This window comes from Apaloderma vittatum, unplaced genomic scaffold (genome assembly GCF_000703405.1).
Source record: "Apaloderma vittatum isolate BGI_N311 unplaced genomic scaffold, ASM70340v1 scaffold20560, whole genome shotgun sequence".
Taxonomy (NCBI): Eukaryota; Metazoa; Chordata; class Aves; order Trogoniformes; family Trogonidae; genus Apaloderma; species Apaloderma vittatum.
This window is the reverse complement of record NW_009694276.1, coordinates 35,829-56,826: the sequence shown is the minus strand read 5'-3', so window position 1 is coordinate 56,826 and position 20,998 is coordinate 35,829. Positions and strand designations below refer to the sequence as shown.

Below are 20,998 nucleotides of genomic sequence, written 5' to 3'. Positions count from 1 at the left end.
AGCTGCAAAATGTGGAAGTCATCTATTCCATTATTTCTTTGTACATAGGCAGTTTTCTTATGTAGGAGGAGTATAGTAAAAAATGGAATTTCTTCACTCGGCGTTATATGCACATGCACACTGGTTGTCAGCAGGGCTGAACCTCTGGATTAGTCACGTAGATTTCTCCAAACTGAGTTCGCAGAGTGTCTGATTGTGGTGGCTGGCTGTCGTAAGCAGCTGATTAACCTAGAAGGCTGGATGCATTGCCAGTGCATTTCCCAGGTTCCCATTCATCTCCCAACACACGACTACTGCTATTTCTTCCTCTCAGACCTGTATTCCTACATCTTCTCTAGCCCAGACTCCTCTCTCTACTAAATCTAGTAGCAACCTCCTCTGTGCAGTCTGCCCTCCCACTCCAAACATGCTTCTGACCAGCTTCATGGTCTCCACTGCTTTCAGCTTCACATCTTCCTGAGCACTCCCTGTCACCTTTAAACATTTTGTCTGATCCTGGTTTGACACGCCCTACTGGTCATTCTTCCTTTTTCTTCCCTAGTAGCTCATAGCCTCCCTGCCCGGCCAGTGCCGGTTACCCCAGCTCTCAGCAACACTCCCACTCCCCGGTGTTCTTCAGCCCAGTGAGGGGACATCTTAATCTCTTCTCGTAATTCAGCTTTCAAACTCTCTTCCCTTAGTGTGTCCAGCTATTTTCATAGCAGAGTCTGATGGGTTTCTCTTCAAACATGGGACAGACCGTTTATAGAGTAACAGGCTTTCTGCACTCAGTCAAAACCTCGAGAGGCCATGATGTCCCGCTGAGCCCCCTGGAGCTGCCCTGAAGTGTGCTCGTTGAAAGCAAAACCTTCCAAAAGTGCAACCATTATATGCTGGCCTAAATCCTTTCTGAGCATGTGCTGTTTTTCAGATTTATGACATGGCCAAATTTGGAGCCAGGTTTTACAAGGACGGCAAGAGGCACCTCCTCGACGTGGGGGCCAAGTTCCACAGCCCTTGTTCCAAAACATGAGGGCACCAGAGCTTCTCAAGAAGAAGGTCACCAGCATTTAGGATGGGCAAAACATGTATTTTTCCAGAGTTTCACTCATGGAAACCCCTGAATGGCTTCAGCTGAAATATTCCAATAAAGCTGAGTATATTCCAGAGAAATCCAGCATGGAAAAATGTTATTGTAGTGGGTGGAATCTTGGTTAAGTTAAAAACCGCTGAATACATGGTCTTACACAGACAGCTTCGGTACAGGCCATGCTAGAAGCGTGGATGTATTATATACGTGCTACTTCTGATGATTGTTCCATACCAGAAGGAATCTACAGAGTCCTGAGAGTTTCAAAGGGCTCTATGTATTTCCTTCAGTAAAAGCCAAGTTGCAAAATCACCCACTTTTACTAATATATCTGCTGTTTTCTATGTATGGATCCCTTCTTCATACCCTTATAACCAACCATTGTGCATCCTACCACACGTGGAATCTGATTCTTATTCACTTTAAAGACACTGTGCACATTTCCAGTCCCTAACAGCATCTAAAACTGTAATTTATTCACAATCAGGGATATCAGCTGGGAACAAGTGTAAAAAGCCTAGCTGAAGAAAGGAGCGCAGTCTGTGGCAGGGGTGAGTGTGGCTGGCTACCACCCCCTGACACACACGAGGCCCCTTATGTCCCACTGAAGTCAGTGGAGCTCAGTAACAGGTCTGTGCTTAGCACCAGAACGGTACTGACACCAAAATTCCTTTCCGAATGACAGAAAATAAAAAAATCATATGTTTGCGACTACAGTTCATCGTAAAATATGTAAAACTTCACTGCAAATCAGTTATTAGATTAGATTGGATTAGATTAGTCCCATTAATTAGAATAGGCTTCATTTCCCATAAGTTCACTAGTTCCTTCTCCAGTCAAGGACAAGGCAAGTCTTTTAAACTTTGAAAAAGAAGCTGATTTATAGATCACTTATTACGGGAGTGGTAAGTAATCTGCTTTCTACTTGCAGGAGATGCAATTGCTTAAAATGGCATTTGTGCCTCACGTGAGCTGTAACACATGGCCTTCTTGTGTCCAGCATTGCAGTCGTGGTGTCCGTACCAGCCCCTAGAGACAGCAGTGGCAGGATGGGTAGGAGGGATCGTCTGTAGTACTCGACATTATTTTTCACGCTGAAGATAACACCCCAGAATTGTTCCAAGAAATACTGTGAGTCTCCCCATAATTGATTCCAAGGCGCGTTGCTAGACTAACAGTCGTTATTCAGAGGCCTCTTTTATTGCTACTGATAACACCTTCACTGTAACTGAAAAGATTTTAGATCCATTCTGTTTTTTTTATTAGTTGTGCTGTTCACTTCTGTTTTCCTCCTGCTGTATCATGCTAATAGGTTATTTTCGTCTTGTTTCTACTTTGTTTCAAGCAAGTTTAATTTTCAGATTTTCTTGCAGTAGCTCAAAACAAAACAAGGTTTATCTGGTATTTAAAGATGCTTTGTGAATAAAAAAGCTTAAGAAGGGGTCGTTTAGACCCATGTTTTGTAAAAGCTTCATAGTACAAATCTAACTTGGTCTAAATTCACCACGAGAGTATCCTTCTAAAAACAATCATATTGCTAGCTCTTGAAAACACTTAGTTTCTTATCCCACAATCATTAATGATTTTAAACAGCAGTAACATAATCTCTTGATATTTACAAGAAAGGAAATTATTCTAAACTAAATACATTCTATGTTTGCCATCGTAAAAATTTCCTTTTCCTTGCACCGTGCCACTTTCCTAAAAAAAGAAAGATAATATTTATCAGACGGCATTGTATAATGTCTAGAAAACGTAAATTATCTCTAATCTCCTGTTTTTAAAACTACTTTTTAAAACACTAACAATTAAAACCAAGGATAGGTCTAAATATAAATTATTCCACTGCCTGAAGATGTCTTCCTCTAATTACCCAGAGCTTCCACTGAATTCACTAGGAATTACGTGTGCGTTTGGAGTCAGGTCGGAGCTTTGTGTGAGATGTCCAGCTGGTTTTTTAACAGAGCCTAATAACATTAACCTTTTCATGCATGACATTTTTTGCCTCAGGAAAGCAGATGACACCCTATCAGCTCGTTCTTTACCCTCCCTACCTTTAGGTTAGACCCTTAGACCAGGCAGCAGCTTTAGGCCTGTGGTCTGTGCCAGTCCCAGAGCTGCTGGCACCTGGGCTCGGTTTCGCTGCAGAAGCTCCAGCTGCCAGCGCTGCTGCTCTCTTCTCTCCTCCTCAGCCCCCGCTGGGGCACGCACTGAAGGATTCCCGCATGAGGATGTCATTTACAGGACTTCCTCTGAAAGTGCGTGGAGAGGATAGGGTGTTGCTTTCCCCGTTTGGCTGCTGATGCTGCGAAAGTTTTCTGGAGGTGGCAGGCGCTTATTGCCTCGCAGGGAATATGCAGGGAGATTTTTCTGTGGGGTAATTGCCTCTGAGAACAGTTCTTTGTGGGGAAAAGGCATGGGCAAGCATCATCATGATGATGATGATGATGATGATGATGATGGGGAAAAACATACACATTATGAAAATTATTATTCCAAGGTCAACTGGTAGTACAGTTGATGCTATCACAAAAGTTGTTTGCTCCCTGTCTGAAACCATTAGAACATTCTTGAATATTAATTCCCATTTGATTTATTCTCCCTTTTCAAGGATGGATTACAGATTGCAGTAGACAGTTTAGAAGGTCTTTTTTCTATGTCTATTTTAATCATTTTTATAAGGACTCTTCCTGAACAGTTGGGAGCCACAAGTGATTCATGGAGCAGCAAAAGGGATGCGACACAGGAGGAGACCTCCGGAATATTGTGGTTTTCATTCTCAGGCAAGAGGGGCGCAAAACGTTTCAGAGTAGTAGATCTCCACGGTAGGTCTCCAGTAGTAGATTCCACACCGGGCACTTCCTTACCCCCTTGTGACATATCCCCATTGTGCCCATGGCAGTTTGGCCTGTCTTCAATTTTAAGTATTATTCTTCTCCCAAGGAGACCCCAGGAGAAGGTATTGCTACTACCAGCAAACAGTGCTGCTACTGATTGGCCAGAGAGAACTAACACGTACGTCTCTAAATTGGATGCTTCCTTCTCTCCCGAAGACTCGGTATGCTCAGTGTTGCACAATCTCGTGCCCAGAACGTTCACTTTGTAACATGCAAAACACAGCTAAACCCAGTTCTGGACTATTAAAACTAGGTGTCAGCTCTAACAGCAGATGCAGAGTACATTGATTAGCCCGTGCTCTCTCAACCACTGCTGTCTGTCAGACACCTGCAAGTGGACTTGGGCTCTCAGAGAACGTGTTTCCTCTCTGAGGCCTCTGCGCACGCAGCGTGCAAGGGGTTAACGAGGGAGCTGCTTTGAAAACAGAGGCAGAAGGTCATTGTCGGCAACAGCAAAGCCTCCTCCAGCCTGCCATGGAGAGCCTTTCACCGGCATTTCCCACCCAGGGGACTGTAAACATTGGCTTGAAGCCACCGAGTCCTACAGACCTTCTCTTTGCTTTCCACACACACATTTATACATCCTAGTGGAAGCTGAAGCACAGCGAGTTGTTCCTGCGTGTCCAGAAGGAGAGAGGAAGCTTCTGTTCCAGTTGAAGAGATGAAGGAAAAGGATTACTCACGCTGGAATTTGAAAACATAGAGATACGCTTATTTAGTGGTACTTCCCATGTAGCATAGCTGCTGTTCTCAGGCAAACTTTCTCAACTCCCAGGAATGTGTAGAATGCTGTCACTTAGTCGGGATCCAGAAGAGCTCTTTTATCTGCCATTTGTTAGGAACTAGCGGTATTGTTCTTATCGCCTTGTCCTTCAGACACATGGGTGCTCTCAGACATGAGGACTTGTAACATGAAAGCACTCGTTACCTTGAACATTCCTGTTTGTATTGTCTTAAGCTATTATCTCTTTCACTTGAATAAGATGCTTTGTATCAATTCTGAGAGAGAGTAGTCATCTCTAGAGGTCCGTTCTACAACTCTGTTTTCACAAATAGAACATTTGATATTTTTATAAGTCTGTAACCCCTCTGGAGCAGGGTCTTCAGTGATCTGTACTAATTCAGATCTTTTTCATCCAACTAATACGTTTTCTGTAATTAATTTCCCTTGGAATCTGGCTTCTTGAAAATAACATAAACTAATCATAGAAGCATTGAAGTTAAAATTAGGAAATAAAGCCTAGCATGGTCTAGGCCAACAGTAACATTCTGGTTTTCTGCTGAATCTTCAGGTGCTTAATATCACTTAATATCAGCTTAGAAAATCCTGTAGTGTTTATAAGTGGAGGAAATTTTGGTTTGGTTTATTTAAAAATCTTGGGCTTCACTTTGTACTGTGAATCCCAAGTTCTGGCTAGGGAGCAGTGTATCAAGTTGCAAGGGAGGAGATGTTGCTTCTTTCTTCACAGAACCAAACAGTCTGCTGTCTTCTAGTGTTTTTATGAGCCCCATCCATTAGAGTCACGGAGATGGAGTACAAGCTGCCTACATCCAAAGTAGAATCCAGCCTGGTTAATGTAATTAATGCCTGCTTTTATTTTTATCCAGTGATGGTCTAATGTAAAACGCATACACATTCCTGAGAGCAGTATCCAGAGACTGGGCTCCTTGCTCCTTCCAGCTGATTGTTCTTAAGCACTCAGCTACTTTCAGAGAGTCTTGCCCCATGACTCATATACTCCTGGCAGAGCACTGACTTGGCTGCAGCCATCACACAAAAATCCCCTAACCTAGTGGTCAGAGTTATTGCTGGGGTGTAGGAGGTGCCAGTTAAGTCCCCTTCAGGCTGGGTTTCCCTTTGAGATTAAGATACAGATTAAGGTCTGTACCAGACATGATGTTGATGCAGACACATACTGCTTCCACCACCTCTTGGAGTTACAGGCTTCACCTTGCAGGGCTCCATATGGACTTGTGTTGAGAACACCAAGGTATCTGGGACATCTGTTGGCCTAAAGCCGCTTCGCGCGCAGCAGAGCTCCGGCTAAAATGCAGGTGCTCGTGTCTCCAGCACAGGCCTTTTTAATGTGCGCGACCATCCATCAGCTTTGTAAGTTATGCACACAAATATCTTCATGTTAGATGTGCCGAAGATTGCTCTTGTCCAAATCAGACTTTCAGTATAAAAGACATTCGGAAAAGTATTTTCAGATCAATTGGAACTGAGCTTATTTTACCTTAATTGCACGTTTTGGGTAGAGATGAGGTAAGCTCTTACTCAGCAGCTAACCTGCTCATACTCACGTCTTCTGCTCACCCTGCGCATGCAAACGGGGCGCCTCTCCTACTTGAGTGCCCTGATTGCTGTTTGTATCCCTACTTTCCTCTTCAGCTCTGGCCCTTACCTCAAAGCACAACATTAGTTGGTAAGTTTCATTCTCAACTGAATTAAAACAGTAACTTGTAGAAATTGTTTGCACCAACCTTCTCCTTTTTTAGGATCCTGAGCTGACAAACTTTGTTTTGTTCATAGTAATTTATAACAGTTCAGGATCTTAACAGAATTCGAGGTTAAACCCTAACCCAGTGGTTACATTTTCCTCAAAATGGTACAGAGTATTTCTTTTTGAGACTAACTCATTTGTTTGGGACAATTTTGATGGCCATGTTTTGTTAAAAACTTTTTAATTTTGCTTTCTTTCTCATCTAGCAGTAGCTGTGGGCTCCACAGTAAAGCCTCTCATCTCGAGAAAAGGACGGTATTTAATGCAGTCTTTGGGGAAGCATTTCCTCTGTGTTGTCTCCTTCTGTTAAAGGTGATGTGAGACAGAAGTGGGCCGTGGGAGAGAGATCTGTGGTGGCCTTCATGGGTTTTTTTCTGGTTTTTCTTCTGTTTTTTTTCTGTTTTTTCTAGGTTTTTTTTCTGTTGAGAACCAAAATCTAATAGAACACCTCAGGAAGTGGAAAGACGTTTTTCTATTAAACAGACTCTGGTTTTCTAGTAGCAATGCAAAGTGCTCGTCATTCTAAAGCCAAACCATGGGTGGTAAGGCTCAGGCTCTGCAGTCTGGTGGGCTGGGGAAGAGATCGGGCAGTCGCAAGGGCCGCGTCTGGGGTCTCAGCACGAAACTGACCCTAGTTTGGTCCTCAGTGTGAGTCAGAGCTCCGTGTTCTCCTTCTGCCAGGACTGGGCAGAAGTGATGAGAGGGGCTGTAAGAGCTGTGTGGCACCCAGCCAGGACACGCAGGGTGCTCGGTGAGTTGGCTTTATGGCTGCCTAAAGATGGGCGTAGAGCAAAGCAACTGCAACAACACTGAAGATCTGGCACTAGAAATTGTGGCGGTTCCCTCAGCGAGTAGAAACGTGCCCGGTTACTGCAGCCAGGTCCAGAGCAAGATCTGTATTCCAGAGCACCAGCACAGGCTGCCACCTCTTCAATGCTTTCTTTCTTTTGGTATTGTGGAAGGAATTATGTTTGACTTGATGTTTGACTTGATTGGCATAAGAAGCCAGTGGTGTTTGTTTCATTCTGCCTTTGGGGTTTCTTCAACTCTGAGATAGGCCACTAGAATTTGATGTTTCAGTCTACAGATTTGATTCGATTATTGAGTCTTGAAGCATGACTGAAGCTACTTTTGCTTTTCCAAAGCCAGTCACTGTCAGCGTTGTCAAGTATCTCCTTCTGTAAAAACATTGCAATATCAGCACAAGCCTCATTGCATGCCAAGCTGACCGCTTGTGTCAAGAGCTGAGCTGTCCCCGTCCCACAGGAGGCTGCTCTGCCCCTCACAGATTAGGGCATTACGGTTTTGATTTTAATGCGCGACAAGCGCTGGCAAGACTTTTTTGACTTTTGTGGGCTTTGGATCAGGCTTGCTGATACTATTTTTGCTTCTTTCTTTTTGTATAGAGATAAAGCACTTCAAGTGAAGTTTCAGGTAGTGTCTCAGAAATGTTCTCCGTATGGTTTCAGTAAAGAATTCTGTGAAATATTCCCCTTAATGGAAATGCATTTCCTTGTATTAGTTTTGAGGTAAGCTCTGAATTATCACTAGCGCTTGAAAATATTACCACATCTTAAGAGACAGTTTTCCTTTCTAGTAGCTATTGCACACCATTGCTTAGTGCACAGAGACTTTTGAGGTAAAAACCACTGCATGTAGATAAAGTATCTTCTGCTAGTGTTTATATACACACGCGTGATGTGCAAACACACACGTGCACTCGTACTGGCAACAGATGTTCCTAGAAATAATCTTCAGCAGCACCATCACACTGCGTTATGTCATTCTTCCTAGAAATAAAAAAAAGAAAAATTCTGATTAGTTTTGTTTGAACAAAGCATCACTGACATGAATGGCTTCTTTATTTGTCAAGTTATCTTACAGTAGATGCTAAATCGTGCTTTCTTCCAAGCGCAAATGTTCTAGCATTAAAAAGAGGAGATCTCATTCTAAAATAACTTGGTAGTGGGTGGTACACATGATCAGGATTTGTGTCTTCTATAAGTACATAATTTTTTGCTTAATGATTCAACTGAAGAAATAACAACAACAATCCTTCCACTTTTCACAAAGCAGTTAATCAAGCTTGTGCCTAAAACGGAGACCAATGTGAATAAAGAGATAAAATTGCTATTGCTATGTGCACTTCGTGAGAGCCATAGCACTTGAAAGGATATGATTTTTCTATATATTAAACATTGAGTCAAGAAATAAAGTGCTTCCTAAAACCCACCAGGGTAGTTTGGTACACTTTTACTTTAAAAGGGAAACTATTTTAATGTTTCTATAAACAGAGAAAATATAATCATCTTTCTCTAAGAAACACACTCGCCAGCCATACCTATCTCTGCAATGGAACTGAAAACAATTACATAATAGCAGAAGAACCACTACTCAAAAAAGAGATTAAACAAATATAATTATTCAGGCTGATATTATCCCTGGAAACAAAAGCACATGGTATAATATACTGAATGTTGCCTTCTCCATCACGGTTAAAAACAATAATAGATCTTAAGGAAAGGATTCAAGAGACTTGTAGGCTTGCTTTGTCAGTGCAGAAGGCTCAGTGAGCGATTTAAGGCTGGAGGGGGGGACCTACAGAAAGACAGGGCCCGGCAATAAAGCAGACACACGCTCCTCTTCCAAACCAGAGATGAAAAATAACGTTGAGGCCGTTGTACAAAGGCTAAAAAGGCGATGCTGCCGTCACCTGTCGTGGCCGTGTGACAGGCTCTGGGCAGGCGGGTTTTGGGAGGGCTCTCTCCCCGTGCTGGTGGTTGCTGTGCAGGGTGCCATGAGGCATCATCCCTCTCTCCCTTCCTCACCTCCTGTTTTTAAGAGATTACATTTCTTCTTCTCATACTCTGTGGACATTCAGCTGTTTCTAGCGAGCAAGAGGTGTTTTAGGGAGTGTCTCCGCAGTGGAGCCTGAAGTCAGGCTTCAATCAATATGCAGGCTCAGACTCCTGGCAGTCTGTAATTCTGTCCTCTCCAGCTAGTCTGTGGCGAATGTGTCAGGCTTAGTCATACAGCTGGGAAGAAATTCTCTACAAAGCTTGAAGAAAATTCTGCAAGTCGCTTTAGAGTTCCAGAGGGGAAGAAGAAGCCATGCAGCAGTAGCTCCGTGGTGAAGCTGGAAAGGTTCCACTCTGAATCCTCCTGAACACTTTGAGGCAATAGATTTTTTCATTGGAAGACTGTAAAGCGACGCTAAAGACCATGTGAAAGCCCCATTAATGAGAACTGAACAAAATAACCCAGTTGAAGAACCTGGGAGGAACTTAGGAAAAAAAATAGTTTGCAAATAATGTTTCATGAGGTTGAAATGCTTTAAGCAATGAAATGAGCCAGAGTCTAAGAGCAAATGTAACTAACAAAATCAGCACCAGAAACAGTACAGCAGAAACCACAATCACAAAAGCAAAAGATTTGGAAGAAGAATCTTAACTTGAATTCAAGGGTACTTTGTAGGAATTCAAGCATCCTGCTAATTGCTTTTGTGGCACAGTTTCTACTTTAAAAGGTTTTAGAGGCCTCTTCAAAGTCCCCTCAGAACTAGTTAAAGTAGAATTAATCTCATCCAGCTCTAGGTCTACGTGTGGCCAGTCGGTCAGGTTCCCCTCTCAGCCAGCAAGCAGTGGCAGCCCGTGTTCACCTGACCCGTGCAACACGCTTACGCCACAATCAGCTCCGTTGCTGGGTGAGATGAGGAGTGGGCACGCCTTCCCCACCACATCGCCCTCCCGGAGTCCCCTCTGGATGAGCGGGGAGGAGGGCAGCATAGTAAGCGCCTGCGCTCGGCAGTGACAGGAAGACGTGGGGCCGCAGCGTGACTCACTGGCTGGTGCATTAAAGAGTGCCAGGAAGGGTTCGTGGGCACTGGAGCTCAATTGTCCATACTGTTAAATCATCAGAATAGCTCTTGGCATGGTTTGAGTTATGCCAACCAGCCTTTCCTCAGGGAGTCCCCCGGCGCAGTTAAGCGTGGGCCAGAGACCGTTCCCGATAAGCTGTTTGCACGCCGTCACCTTTTCTGGGAGGCTGAGAATTTAATAATATGGACATAGACCACTCTGTGCCTGTTGGTCTCGGTGCCAAAGGAACATTTCCTGTCCCATTTAATTTCCTAGCACAGACACAGCCACTGTGTTACAGTCTGATCCCTGCTTTGTTCCTGTAGCTGTGCAACTGGGCATCGGCCTGTGCTTAACGTCTGTGGCAAACCGAAATGCAGTCTTTTGTGTCTGTGTTACTCAACCCCATCCCGAAACCTCTGTTTGTCTTTGTCTTTTCTGAACTGTATGCTATTCAGATAGCAGCTATATTTGGGAAGGGCTGCGTGTTGTGCGTTTAACTGAAGTGGTTATCCAAAAGTGAAGATCTGCTCTGTAAAGTAAATGGAAATGGAGCGTGACAGAATGCCTAGGCCTTGTGTTCACATTGCTAGTGAGCAGATGCTTGCCACTAATTTTATTCTTCATGAAGTGCAGGATTGAAACTCCTGAGGCTAGATGGTCCCAGATAGCAACATCTATCAGGTATAATAAGGCAGAAACCTTTGTTTCAGAATAAAGCTCTCCTGTCTCAAAACGCAGCTCTCCCCTTACTTCTCACTGAGCATATTTCCTTCTTTAGTAGGTCAGGCACAGCCTTGGTAGACTTTTGCAGATGTTCTTGTCCTTTCTAGTGCCTCTCAGATACACCTTTAATTTCTTTGGATCCTGAAGTGCTGCCCAAATCTACTGACATTTAAACTGCCAGAAGCAGCAATCTGCAGCTATCTGATATCATCTCATCTTATCTGGGTAGTGGAAACATAGAATGTGCACAGGGAAAGGATCGTAGTTACTCCTTTAGGTACGTACTTCTTCCAGTGTATTAATTATTCTCAATCTCTTATGTAGCTTAGTCTGTGAAATACAAATGTCATAGGGCATCCTCAGGACAGGCAGAGCGGTCCGTGAAGCGAAGGGGGGAAGAGCAGCAAATGTGGGGCGTGGGAGCATTTGGAGGCAGCTGGAAGAAGGGGGGACAGGATGTGAAATTGTGGAGAGTTCGAGGGCCCAAGGGAGCGCAGGGAACGTGAGAGAAGGCAGAGCAGAGTCTGGGTCCACCTGGGCATCTGTGCACGAGCAGCGGGAGGTCACGGGTTTTCGGTGACACTCGAGGGCACCGCTGGCATGTGGCAGAAAGGCAGAGGCAGGGGAGAGGAGCCAGGGGGCAGCTGGGAGGAACCTGACTGGTGGTGCAGGAGAGCAGCTAGAGGGACCAGGCAGGTCGAGAAGTGAGGAGGAGGCAAAGGAGGGAAGTTTATTAGAGGACTAAATGCACCATGGTCATTGAAGCCTACAGCCTCCAAAGCGTCTAGGAGTCTCGCGCTGAATTCAGGATCTCCGTCCGCATGGGAGCACAAAGCCTGTATCCTGCGGAGCGTTCGCTGTGTGCCACACTACGTGTGTGTCGGATTTTCAGGAGACACAGAATCTAAGTGAAATATACTGATTCGGGTCCTTCTTTTTTCTCATCTAAAATTGGGATTTTATTAAGCAGCTGCCTATCAGTCTGTCAGGGAGAGCCTGTCTCGCTGGTGGCCTGGCTTACCTAAGCAAAGCATTTTTTCATTCTAAGTCAGAACTGTGATGAAGAGGAAGTGATGATCTAGTTGCTCAGCCTCACCATATCCTGTGTTCAGAATAATTTTCATTTCTACTTATCTGCAAGTGTTAATGGAATGTCCACAAATATTTTCTTGGTTTCTATGGTAAAAGAAAGAGAGTGTGAAACTCTGTCAAAACCACTGCATCATCTGCTTCACCCTGTGCTTTTCAGGAGAAAACCCTGACCACTAAAGGAGCCATCTGTGGCATTACTTGTGTGCAAGCTGGTGTTTACCCCATTTCGATCCCTTTCAGGTTCACAGTTTGAAACACTGACTTGCGAGTTACAGACCATGAAGGTTATTGGTCGCTTATGATTACAAAGTGATGACCGAGCATGTCAAAACAGCGCAGTACACGCTGCTTCCTCTCTGACTATGAAGCAGTCAGGCATTTGCTGGAATTTAACTGTAAGGCTTGGAAAATATTTTTTTTTAAAAAAAAAGTTTAAGTTTCCAAATTTCTCGGAAGTAAAACCTCCCGGTCCCCTGCATACGCGTGCATGGAGCGTAGCAAGGTGCAAGTGCGTGGGGAAGTGTGCCAGTACGGGGTCACGTGGGAGAAGCAGCTTCCGACTATGAAGCAGTCAGGCATTTGCTGGAATTTAACTGTAAGGCTTGGAAAATATTTTTTTTTAAAAAAAAAGTTTAAGTTTCCAAATTTCTCGGAAGTAAAACCTCCCGGTCCCCTGCATACGCGTGCATGGAGCGTAGCAAGGTGCAAGTGCGTGGGGAAGTGTGCCAGTACGGGGTCACGTGGGAGAAGCAGCTTCCGCAGCCTTCTGAGAGCAGCTCGGTTCCCCGAGCCAGCCACGAGCTGGGACGCTTCTCTCAGGACAGGAGCAGCTGGCCTGGGCTGCGCTTCCCGGGGAAAGGGATGTACATTGTCAGGAGCATTCCTAAGCATCTCACCACCACGCATCCCCCAGTCCTTTGGCTGTGAGATTGCAGTCTTTGCGTGGCAGGGCCAGGGGGATCAGGGCAAATAGAGCACCCTTGCACTCTGCGGGAAAGAGCCGCAGGGTTCTCAAACCGGGAATCGAGGGGTTCGGTGGTATTCCCACAGGTCACGGATCACATGGCTCCTGCTCCTGACACCACATCCAGCCATTGGCAAGCGGGAATGGGTTGAAGTTATGATAGCGAATCTCTCAAAGTGATGTTTCTTCAGTAAACCTTTCCATAAATGTAGTGAGAGAATGAAAGTGCAGTTCTGTCTGAGAGGTGTATCTGCATCAGGAAAGCTACGTGTGTGTTTTAGGAGGAGCTCTGTCTGACTGAAATAGGGCAGCTCCAGTCAAAATCCAGTTACATCTGTTTTCTTTCCATGGAGGGAATCTCTGAGGAAACTTTTCTGGCTTTTATAGGGAGCAGTTATTCTGGAAAAGCATCCCTGGTGTGGTACCAAATCAGGAACAGGACAAAGGCAGTTAAATAATGCCCAGCTTCCACACAGGGCTTTGTTTCTGTGGGCAGGTATCTGGAAGTCCCGCTTGCCAGCGCAGTACTTTGCCCTGTTACTGAACTGTTCCAAAGACAGATTTTATGAATAGAGATCAAAGTGTTTAAGAGGACTGTTAGCAAATATGACCACTTGTGCAAATATCCGTGAACCTCCCTTCAATAGCCATTCAGTAGTTCCAGAGGCTGTCGGGGCATGTAATGATTGTGTTTGCTTTTGTTTCAGCTGGCTTTGACCAGCAAATTCAGCCGATTACTTCTATTGTTATTTCTGCTTAGAAGACATTTATATTGTTATCAGTAAAAAAACCCACTCTTCTTGCATGTTTCTTTGTACTGATCTTAAAATTCAGAACTCACTATTCTAGTTAACATTGCTTTAACAGTTGTTTTCATTCTTTTCTTCACACTTGTTTCTTTTCAGTGGTTGTTTTTTTGTTTCATGCTTCTCCTGAATGCTACAGCTCCCACCTTTGTGTCTGCTGGAGAAACAAACCGATAATTGCCGAGACCCTCCCTGCTCCCAGATGAATAGTGAGAGATCTAAATTATAGCACACACTGAGAAAATACTGGTATTTATCTGATGCTACTGTGTTGTTATGGCTGGACTATAACTGTATTCGGGAGCAGGATACTCCCGCAGCTCTGAGATTCTGTTCTAGCGATGCAGTAGCTCACGCAGGGCTCTGAAGAAAGCTCCTTGCGTTCTGTAAATATTCTGAGGATACAGTCGGCCTCATCTGTATTTGGTCTGCTTGTGGGAAAGAAAAGGATAAATATAAACTGTCCCATCTCTGTTGTGGGTTCAATGTGCAGGACTCATCAAAGCGCATGAATGGAGCAGCGCCAGCAAAGCTCCCACTGGGTCTCTACAACATGTTGAGTCGCGGCCACCGGGACAGGAACAGCCTAAAAGCAGATGCTTTACGTGGCATATGGCCCTGTTTTTTTAGCTGAAACTAAATTGTGAGAGACCTTAGTGCTGGTCTAACCAGCAGCACGTGGGCAGAGCCAGTCACACAGCCACACAGGTTCGAGATCGGCCAAGAACCCCCGGGCTGCGTAGCTCAGTGTGACAGTCTGAGCCCCCTCTGTGTGCCAGGAAACCCTGGTGGCAGCGCTGGGTGCCTTTGGGAAGGGCCAGCTTTGGGGAGGATTTGACTTAATCCTTATCCAACTGATACGAAAATAAATTGTATCTTCTTCAGTTTCTTCAGAGAGAACTTCTGAGACGGGTCCAACGCGTTTACCCTGGTTGGCCTGTACACTTGGCTCAACTCCATTTCTTTGAAAAAAAAATACATGAACTATGAAAGGCTTGGGACAGCTATGGGCTACAGGCTCTACAAAGAGTCTCGGTCTCCTCTGGGAAGTGTTTGGGGTCTGTAACGTGCAAAATCTTCCCAGAGTCGTTCTGGCAGCGTGCTGGGGTGCTGTGATGTCCCTCCAACGCTTTACTCTGATACTCTAGTTTTGTTGTACCCTGAACCACACTGTCCTTGACAAGAAGTGGTCTCACTTCCCAACTCATCATCACTACAGCTATCCATACTGAGATTTTCCATACAGGACCCTTTTCCATGGTCCAGTTTGCCCTAATTGGTGACATTTTACAAACTAAGTGGGAGTTGTACATGCAAGACTTACGAGGTTGTAGTTTCATAGCTAAGCGTGCTTTCTCTTACCTCCCTTTTTTTGTTTTACAGGTTGTTACTTTGTGGTATAGAGCTCCTGAAGTTTTGCTTCAGTCCAGCTATGCAACACCAGTTGATCTTTGGAGTGTTGGCTGCATATTTGCAGAAATGTTCCGCCGAAAGTAAGAAATACAGTTTATTTTCTTCATGGTTTTCATTTGAAATTTGAAAAAATGTGCAGTAATGCCTGGCACAATACACTGGCTCATGTTTATACTGGAAAGGACCGCTAAAATGTTTTGTTTGCAATGCAAAATGCAAATACCCATTGTCAGTTAGTACTTGTTGCTGTGTTGGTATCTTTCTGGTTTGATGGGAGTCTGCCTCAGCATTTGGTAAAGCCTGTGTGACCATTGATGTATTTCCTGTTACGCCTGGATCTGAACACGGATAAAAGTGGGCCAGAGAGGCTGGTGATCAATTTGAGTAAAGCTGAATTCTGGAAAGGGTTTACCCCAAGGAAGGCAGGGCACGGTGGTGCGCAGAGCCTTCTTGCTCTGGAGCTTGTACACTGCAGTGTCAGGTGTTTGCTCAGAGTCCTCTCTTGGCATATTTGGGATCGCCAAAGTCACTGCAAAGCGGATTTCTAGAGGCAGGAGACAGAGGTAGGATTTTCTTAAGAATAAGCTGTTTACCTTGACTGTAGGGTAACAGAGATGGTAAATGTAGTCCAAAAAAAAAAAAAAAGATTGGGGCGGAGCTGATTCAATTAAATTGGCTATTGTCGTGCTACAGAATACTACAGCTGGATGCAGCTGAACTGTGAATGAGAGAGGAGCACTTGTGTACTTGTCTGTCCCCGTGAAAGGACACTAATGTGGAGGTTGTACCATGTAGGGTGTGGAGAGGAACAGACTCCCAGGTACCTAACAATGTAAACATGTCTTGATATTAACCCAATCACATCCATTTTGTTTGAGCTCACTGCAAAAAAGTGCAGATTGTTAGCACCTGGGTGATACTCATCTAGAAACTGCACAGGATTCTGTAATACCCACTGCGAAATCAAGGAATATACGTAAAGAAAATGTGAAAGAGAATGATATTCTGGGCAGTCTAAAAGCCCAAATCTGCGTACTTACCAGGAGAATCCATTCTGCAAGGGCCTTGAGAAACAACTAATTATTTTATACAATGTGGGTTAAAAACACTAAGTGAAATCTCACAAAGTAACTTTGGGATTCTACTACTTATTAATGTTCATGTATGGAAAAATCATTTTTCTTGGGCTTCTTGCCTGGTCAAATGGCCTGGGTAGAATTATTACACTCCACCCTCTCTGTCTCTGACTCAGAAATGAGGTCAGAAAATGAGAGAAAAAAAATTTGGATTTTAGGAGTATCAGTTAAACTCTGCACTGCAAACTTCTGAAGATATAGTCTTATCCCATATACTGCCAGTTTCACAATAGCATTATGACATTGATTTTTTTTCTGATTTAAATAGAAAAGTCAACAACTTCATTTTAGCATTTCCAATGAGAGTGATGCCGGACAAACAACTGAACACAGAACATGCTCAAAACTCTCACTTTTTTTCTCCCTTAATTTGCAGTATTCTGACGGATAAGAAATATTGCCATATACAAGCACCACCAATTTAATTTTATTTTCCCTTTTATGATGTATGAGCCTCTCTGACTCTCCAAATCAAACACAGTAAATTAAATTAGGGACAGTTAAATCTTCTACAAATGCAAATCTCACATTAGTATTACAAAATGAAAGGTGTTTTTTCTGTGGGGTTTTTTAATGGAAACGAGATCTGACTTGCGACAGAGTTTGATAAAACCAGGACTTCTATTATTCTTGCCAAATGCAGGGTCAGTCTGACATTCTCCGTCCTATATTTGGGAGAATGTCAAAAACTGTAGAGGTCAGGAATCCGCCAAGTCTGTATGCACTATGTAGTTTCACTGGAAACAGTATGACTTTCCCGTAGTTCAGCGTACAAGCTGATTTGGAAGGCGAACCTCGAGGCTCGTGGCCATAAAGCTGTGCTGAGCAGCGCTGAGCGCTGCCGCGGAGGGCTCTTGTCGCGGGTTAATGCTGCAGCACCCTCTGGGTGATACAGGTCGTCTTTCGGATTCTCCTGACGGATTGCAAAAGAAAACCCGTGTAACCGTGACCTTGGTAGCAATAAACTGTACAATTTTGCAAACTTCATGGATTGTTTCCAAAAGGTGGATAAATGCAACAGCTCTTCCTGCTGGAAAATGGTAGTGCCCTCAGGTAGTCCCCGATCTGCATTTCCATGGATTTTGATGGTGTAAGAGTACAAGAACACACGTAAAGCTTCTCACGGCGACTATTTCCCTTGTGATTTAAAAGCTATGGTGCACTGATAGTATTAGCTCTGCAGGTTTAACTAATACTGTACAAGCAACTGAGTTGGTCTTACTTTGTAGTAGATACAAATCAGCAGTTTTTGTAGCTGTGTTATATTCACATCCCAGTCGAGCTATGGAAGTCGTATATTTGACAGTGGCCAGTGTTGTGACTGCATGGGCAATCCATGCAAACTTTATAGGTACCAAGTCAAACCCAAAACTTAAAAGACTGTCCCAAAAACCTTTTCCACCTCTCCAAACCAAAAGTAAAGCAGTGTGATCTCAGTGCCCCAAGGTTTATCCAGCCAAGAAAGAAACATGTTTCATGCACAGGTGCTCATGCACCAGCTTCCTGGTATTTTAATCATGCCACGAGATTGGCACAAATAACATGAGGTTATTATTTATTCATTTTTAAATATTAAATAATGTTTTTAGCACTTGTGGCATTTTTAGCTTGCTCTGCCAGCTGCTAATACATGTGAGACAGTTATTGCATTATCAACCACGCTTGAAAATTGTAGCAGCAGGTAAGAGATATGTGACTGTCCTAAAACACCTGTGATGGGACGAGTTCCCTGGTGGGCACAAACAGTGGACGTAGAGAAGCAAGCTGTAGGCATATCACTTATCTTTCAATGGTATCAGTTTGGCCAGTTAGAGGAGTTACGTGGCTGTGTCTAGGAAAGCCATGAGTCCAGGACTTTGTTGCTCTAGGTAATGTATACAGATGTGATAAGTCAAAGCTCAGAGCCTCATCTGGTGATCAGGCTCTGGTGTGAGCACTGGATTTGGGACCTTTGAGCTGCCTTTAATCATAAAACATTTAACAGGTTTAAAAAAGCTAACAATACACACATATTCATTCTTAGATACAATGCCTCACGCTATAGAGTGTTTGTAAAGAGTCTTTCATGCTAAAAAATAGAAACTCTTTATTACCCTTTCCAAACAAGCCGTGAGCTATTAGTAGAGTTCGAAATGCAGCTGTCGGATCCACTGCACTTCTGGGTTGACTCCAGCACCAGGTGGTAGGATAGGTCTGTGGCAGGAGATGGGGCATCCCCCTGCCTCTGGATTCCACCTCTACTTGTAAGCGAGGGAAGAGCAGTCGGCTCTGCAGCTCAAGCTCCAGTTGATGCTTTGCGGGATGAATACGGCCAAGTGGTTACAGAAGAAAATAGCCAAGTGTAGCGGGAACACCTATTTTTAAGCTGTCTCCAAAATCTGAAGCTGGATAGGAAAGTTTGAACTTGAGTGAAAAGAATCAAACTCTTTTTAGCTGGATCGTGTGGTAAAGTCTTGGCTTCATTGAAGTAATTGTTGAAATTAATGCTGACTTGAAAGAGGATTGTAACCTCTTTAGAAACAGCTCTGTGTGGCAGAGAAATAGAGGGAGCAGAAGAGGAAAAAAAAGGTATAACTGCATATTGGGTGGGAAGGTATGATAAAAGCAAGACAGTAGACACATCACACATCTAGGCAAGAAGCAACTGAGTAGATATAGCTGTGAATGCTGATTTTAAGTGGGATTTTCCATAGAAACAGGGAAACAAATGTGGTTCAGGAGAGAACTGTTCTCTTTATCATACAGCAGCTTTAAACACAGACTTTGCAATCGTATTATCTGGTGTTTTCCAGTGAACCTTAAACCAACATATCTAGGGGGCCAAACACTTGAAAGTGTAATCGTTCATTTGTCCGCTTTGAATGTTAGAACAACAGCTTTTTTTAGTTTTCTGTTTTGTCTTTGTTTTAACAAGCGAAGGTGGATGTCGTAGCTTAGAGCTGTAAAAGCTGCGCAGCTTGATTTGCAACCTTTGAACCAAGGTACTGTACAGTCCTGGCCTGAGTTTGTTTTTGCCATTTTTGGAAATTATCTTGTTTTGTTACAAGAATGATTTAAGTTGCAAGTGCCGTAAAAGTTCACCACAGTCCAGACCAACCGTACTGGGAGAAGGTTCGTTCCTTGGAAAGATCTTGTCAGCGTTCAAAATTCTGTGCTTTGCACTTTTCCTCCTTTATTCTTCTGCCATTCATGTGCATATGGGTGTGTGGGAGGCTGATGGTTTTTCCAAACCAGACCTAATAAAATAGGATTTTTTTTTTCCTCCCCAGATAAGTGGCCAGCCTGAAAGATTTTTCAAGCATTTTTTAAGCTGAATGGACCCAAGCCACAATTTAGCTTAGTGACCTTAGTGATCGGATGGAACAACAATGACATGTTGCTTCAAACGTAACTAAGAAAGGAAGGCAGAAGACTGCACTTGTTCATGTTATTCCAATTTTTGGATTGTTTTCGGTTTCATCTGACCTCCAATGCAGAACTCCCGTTGGCTTTGAGCAGAGCACAGTAATGGAGAGAAGGGCAAACAATCAGAATAATGCCACTAATTATCAAGTACAAAATAGATGAGAGTTTCCAAGACAGCATCACCTCATTAAAAGTAAAATACCTTCTTGGGTTTTAGCTCATATTTTCCCTCGAGCCTCTTCTAGCTTATATCTTTCTGAGTGTCTACGGTTGGGCTGACGGATAGCCGTTAGTCAAATCCAGTAACCGTATCGGTCTGTGGTCGGAGATGAGTGGTAAGTGAGTGCCAGAGCATTCACTTGTGGTTTTCCTTCTAGTTTCCAGCTGTGCCAGACTTTCAGTCAGAGGAATAGATCTGTTGGTAAGGGGAACCACTGATAAACCATAGAAACAAAAAACTGTCACTGCCCATGACAAAAAAGAGAAAACAGAAGGGAACCTCGAGGCAGGGGTAAGAAGACCCCACAGAAAGGACGTTAGCTGCCCAAGTTTGATTTGAGCGTTGGGTTGAGGTGCGGGGTCGTGTCAGGCCAGGGCTGGTGTCTCCGGGCTGGCAGCTGGCGGGCACAGGCAGCTCAAGCCCAGCAGGAGCTCACAAGAGAGCTCCCCTCCCGGAAAGCTTCCCGTAGCTTCCTCACGTGCAGGGGGCACAGCACTAGACTGAAATCCCTCTGAACATGTCATCCTTAACAAAATATACATTCCTTAGAGGGGTGATATTCAGTCTGTGACAATTCAAATTAGCCTGGCCAGAGGTCAGACAAAAAGACCTTGTGGCTAGGAGAGAGACCACGATGTGGCACTCATGTTGTAGGTATAAGTTCCTGGTATTACCGTTGTAGCATTTGTAATGGATGTTTGGAAATAGAGCTGGCAGCAGAAACCCCTGGGTCCCTCCTGCTGAGCTGTGCTCCACAGAGCTGCTGGGCAGCGATGCGAAGGTGCGCCGGCTGTGTGCCCTCTGGAGCTTCCCTGGGACAGGTTCATTCCTGGAATGAGCCAGAGCAGCCTGGGGGCTGCTTTGATGGCAGGCCTGGCTGCCGGGGGGTTTTTGCAGCCGCTCCCCCCG

At 44.2% G+C, this 20,998-nt stretch overlaps 1 protein-coding gene across 1 annotated transcript in view; it reads left to right on the top strand.

Moving 5' to 3' along the window:
• The window catches only part of CDK6 (cyclin-dependent kinase 6), a gene marked incomplete at its 5' end in the record, with an annotated part of 58,157 nt that overhangs the window by 17,157 nt on the left and 20,002 nt on the right, over positions 1-20,998 (top strand). Inside the window, one exon of the mRNA XM_009867255.1 lies at positions 15,299-15,408. Coding sequence (XP_009865557.1) covers positions 15,299-15,408 — 110 coding nt within the window. The remainder of the gene's footprint in view (positions 1-15,298; positions 15,409-20,998) is intronic.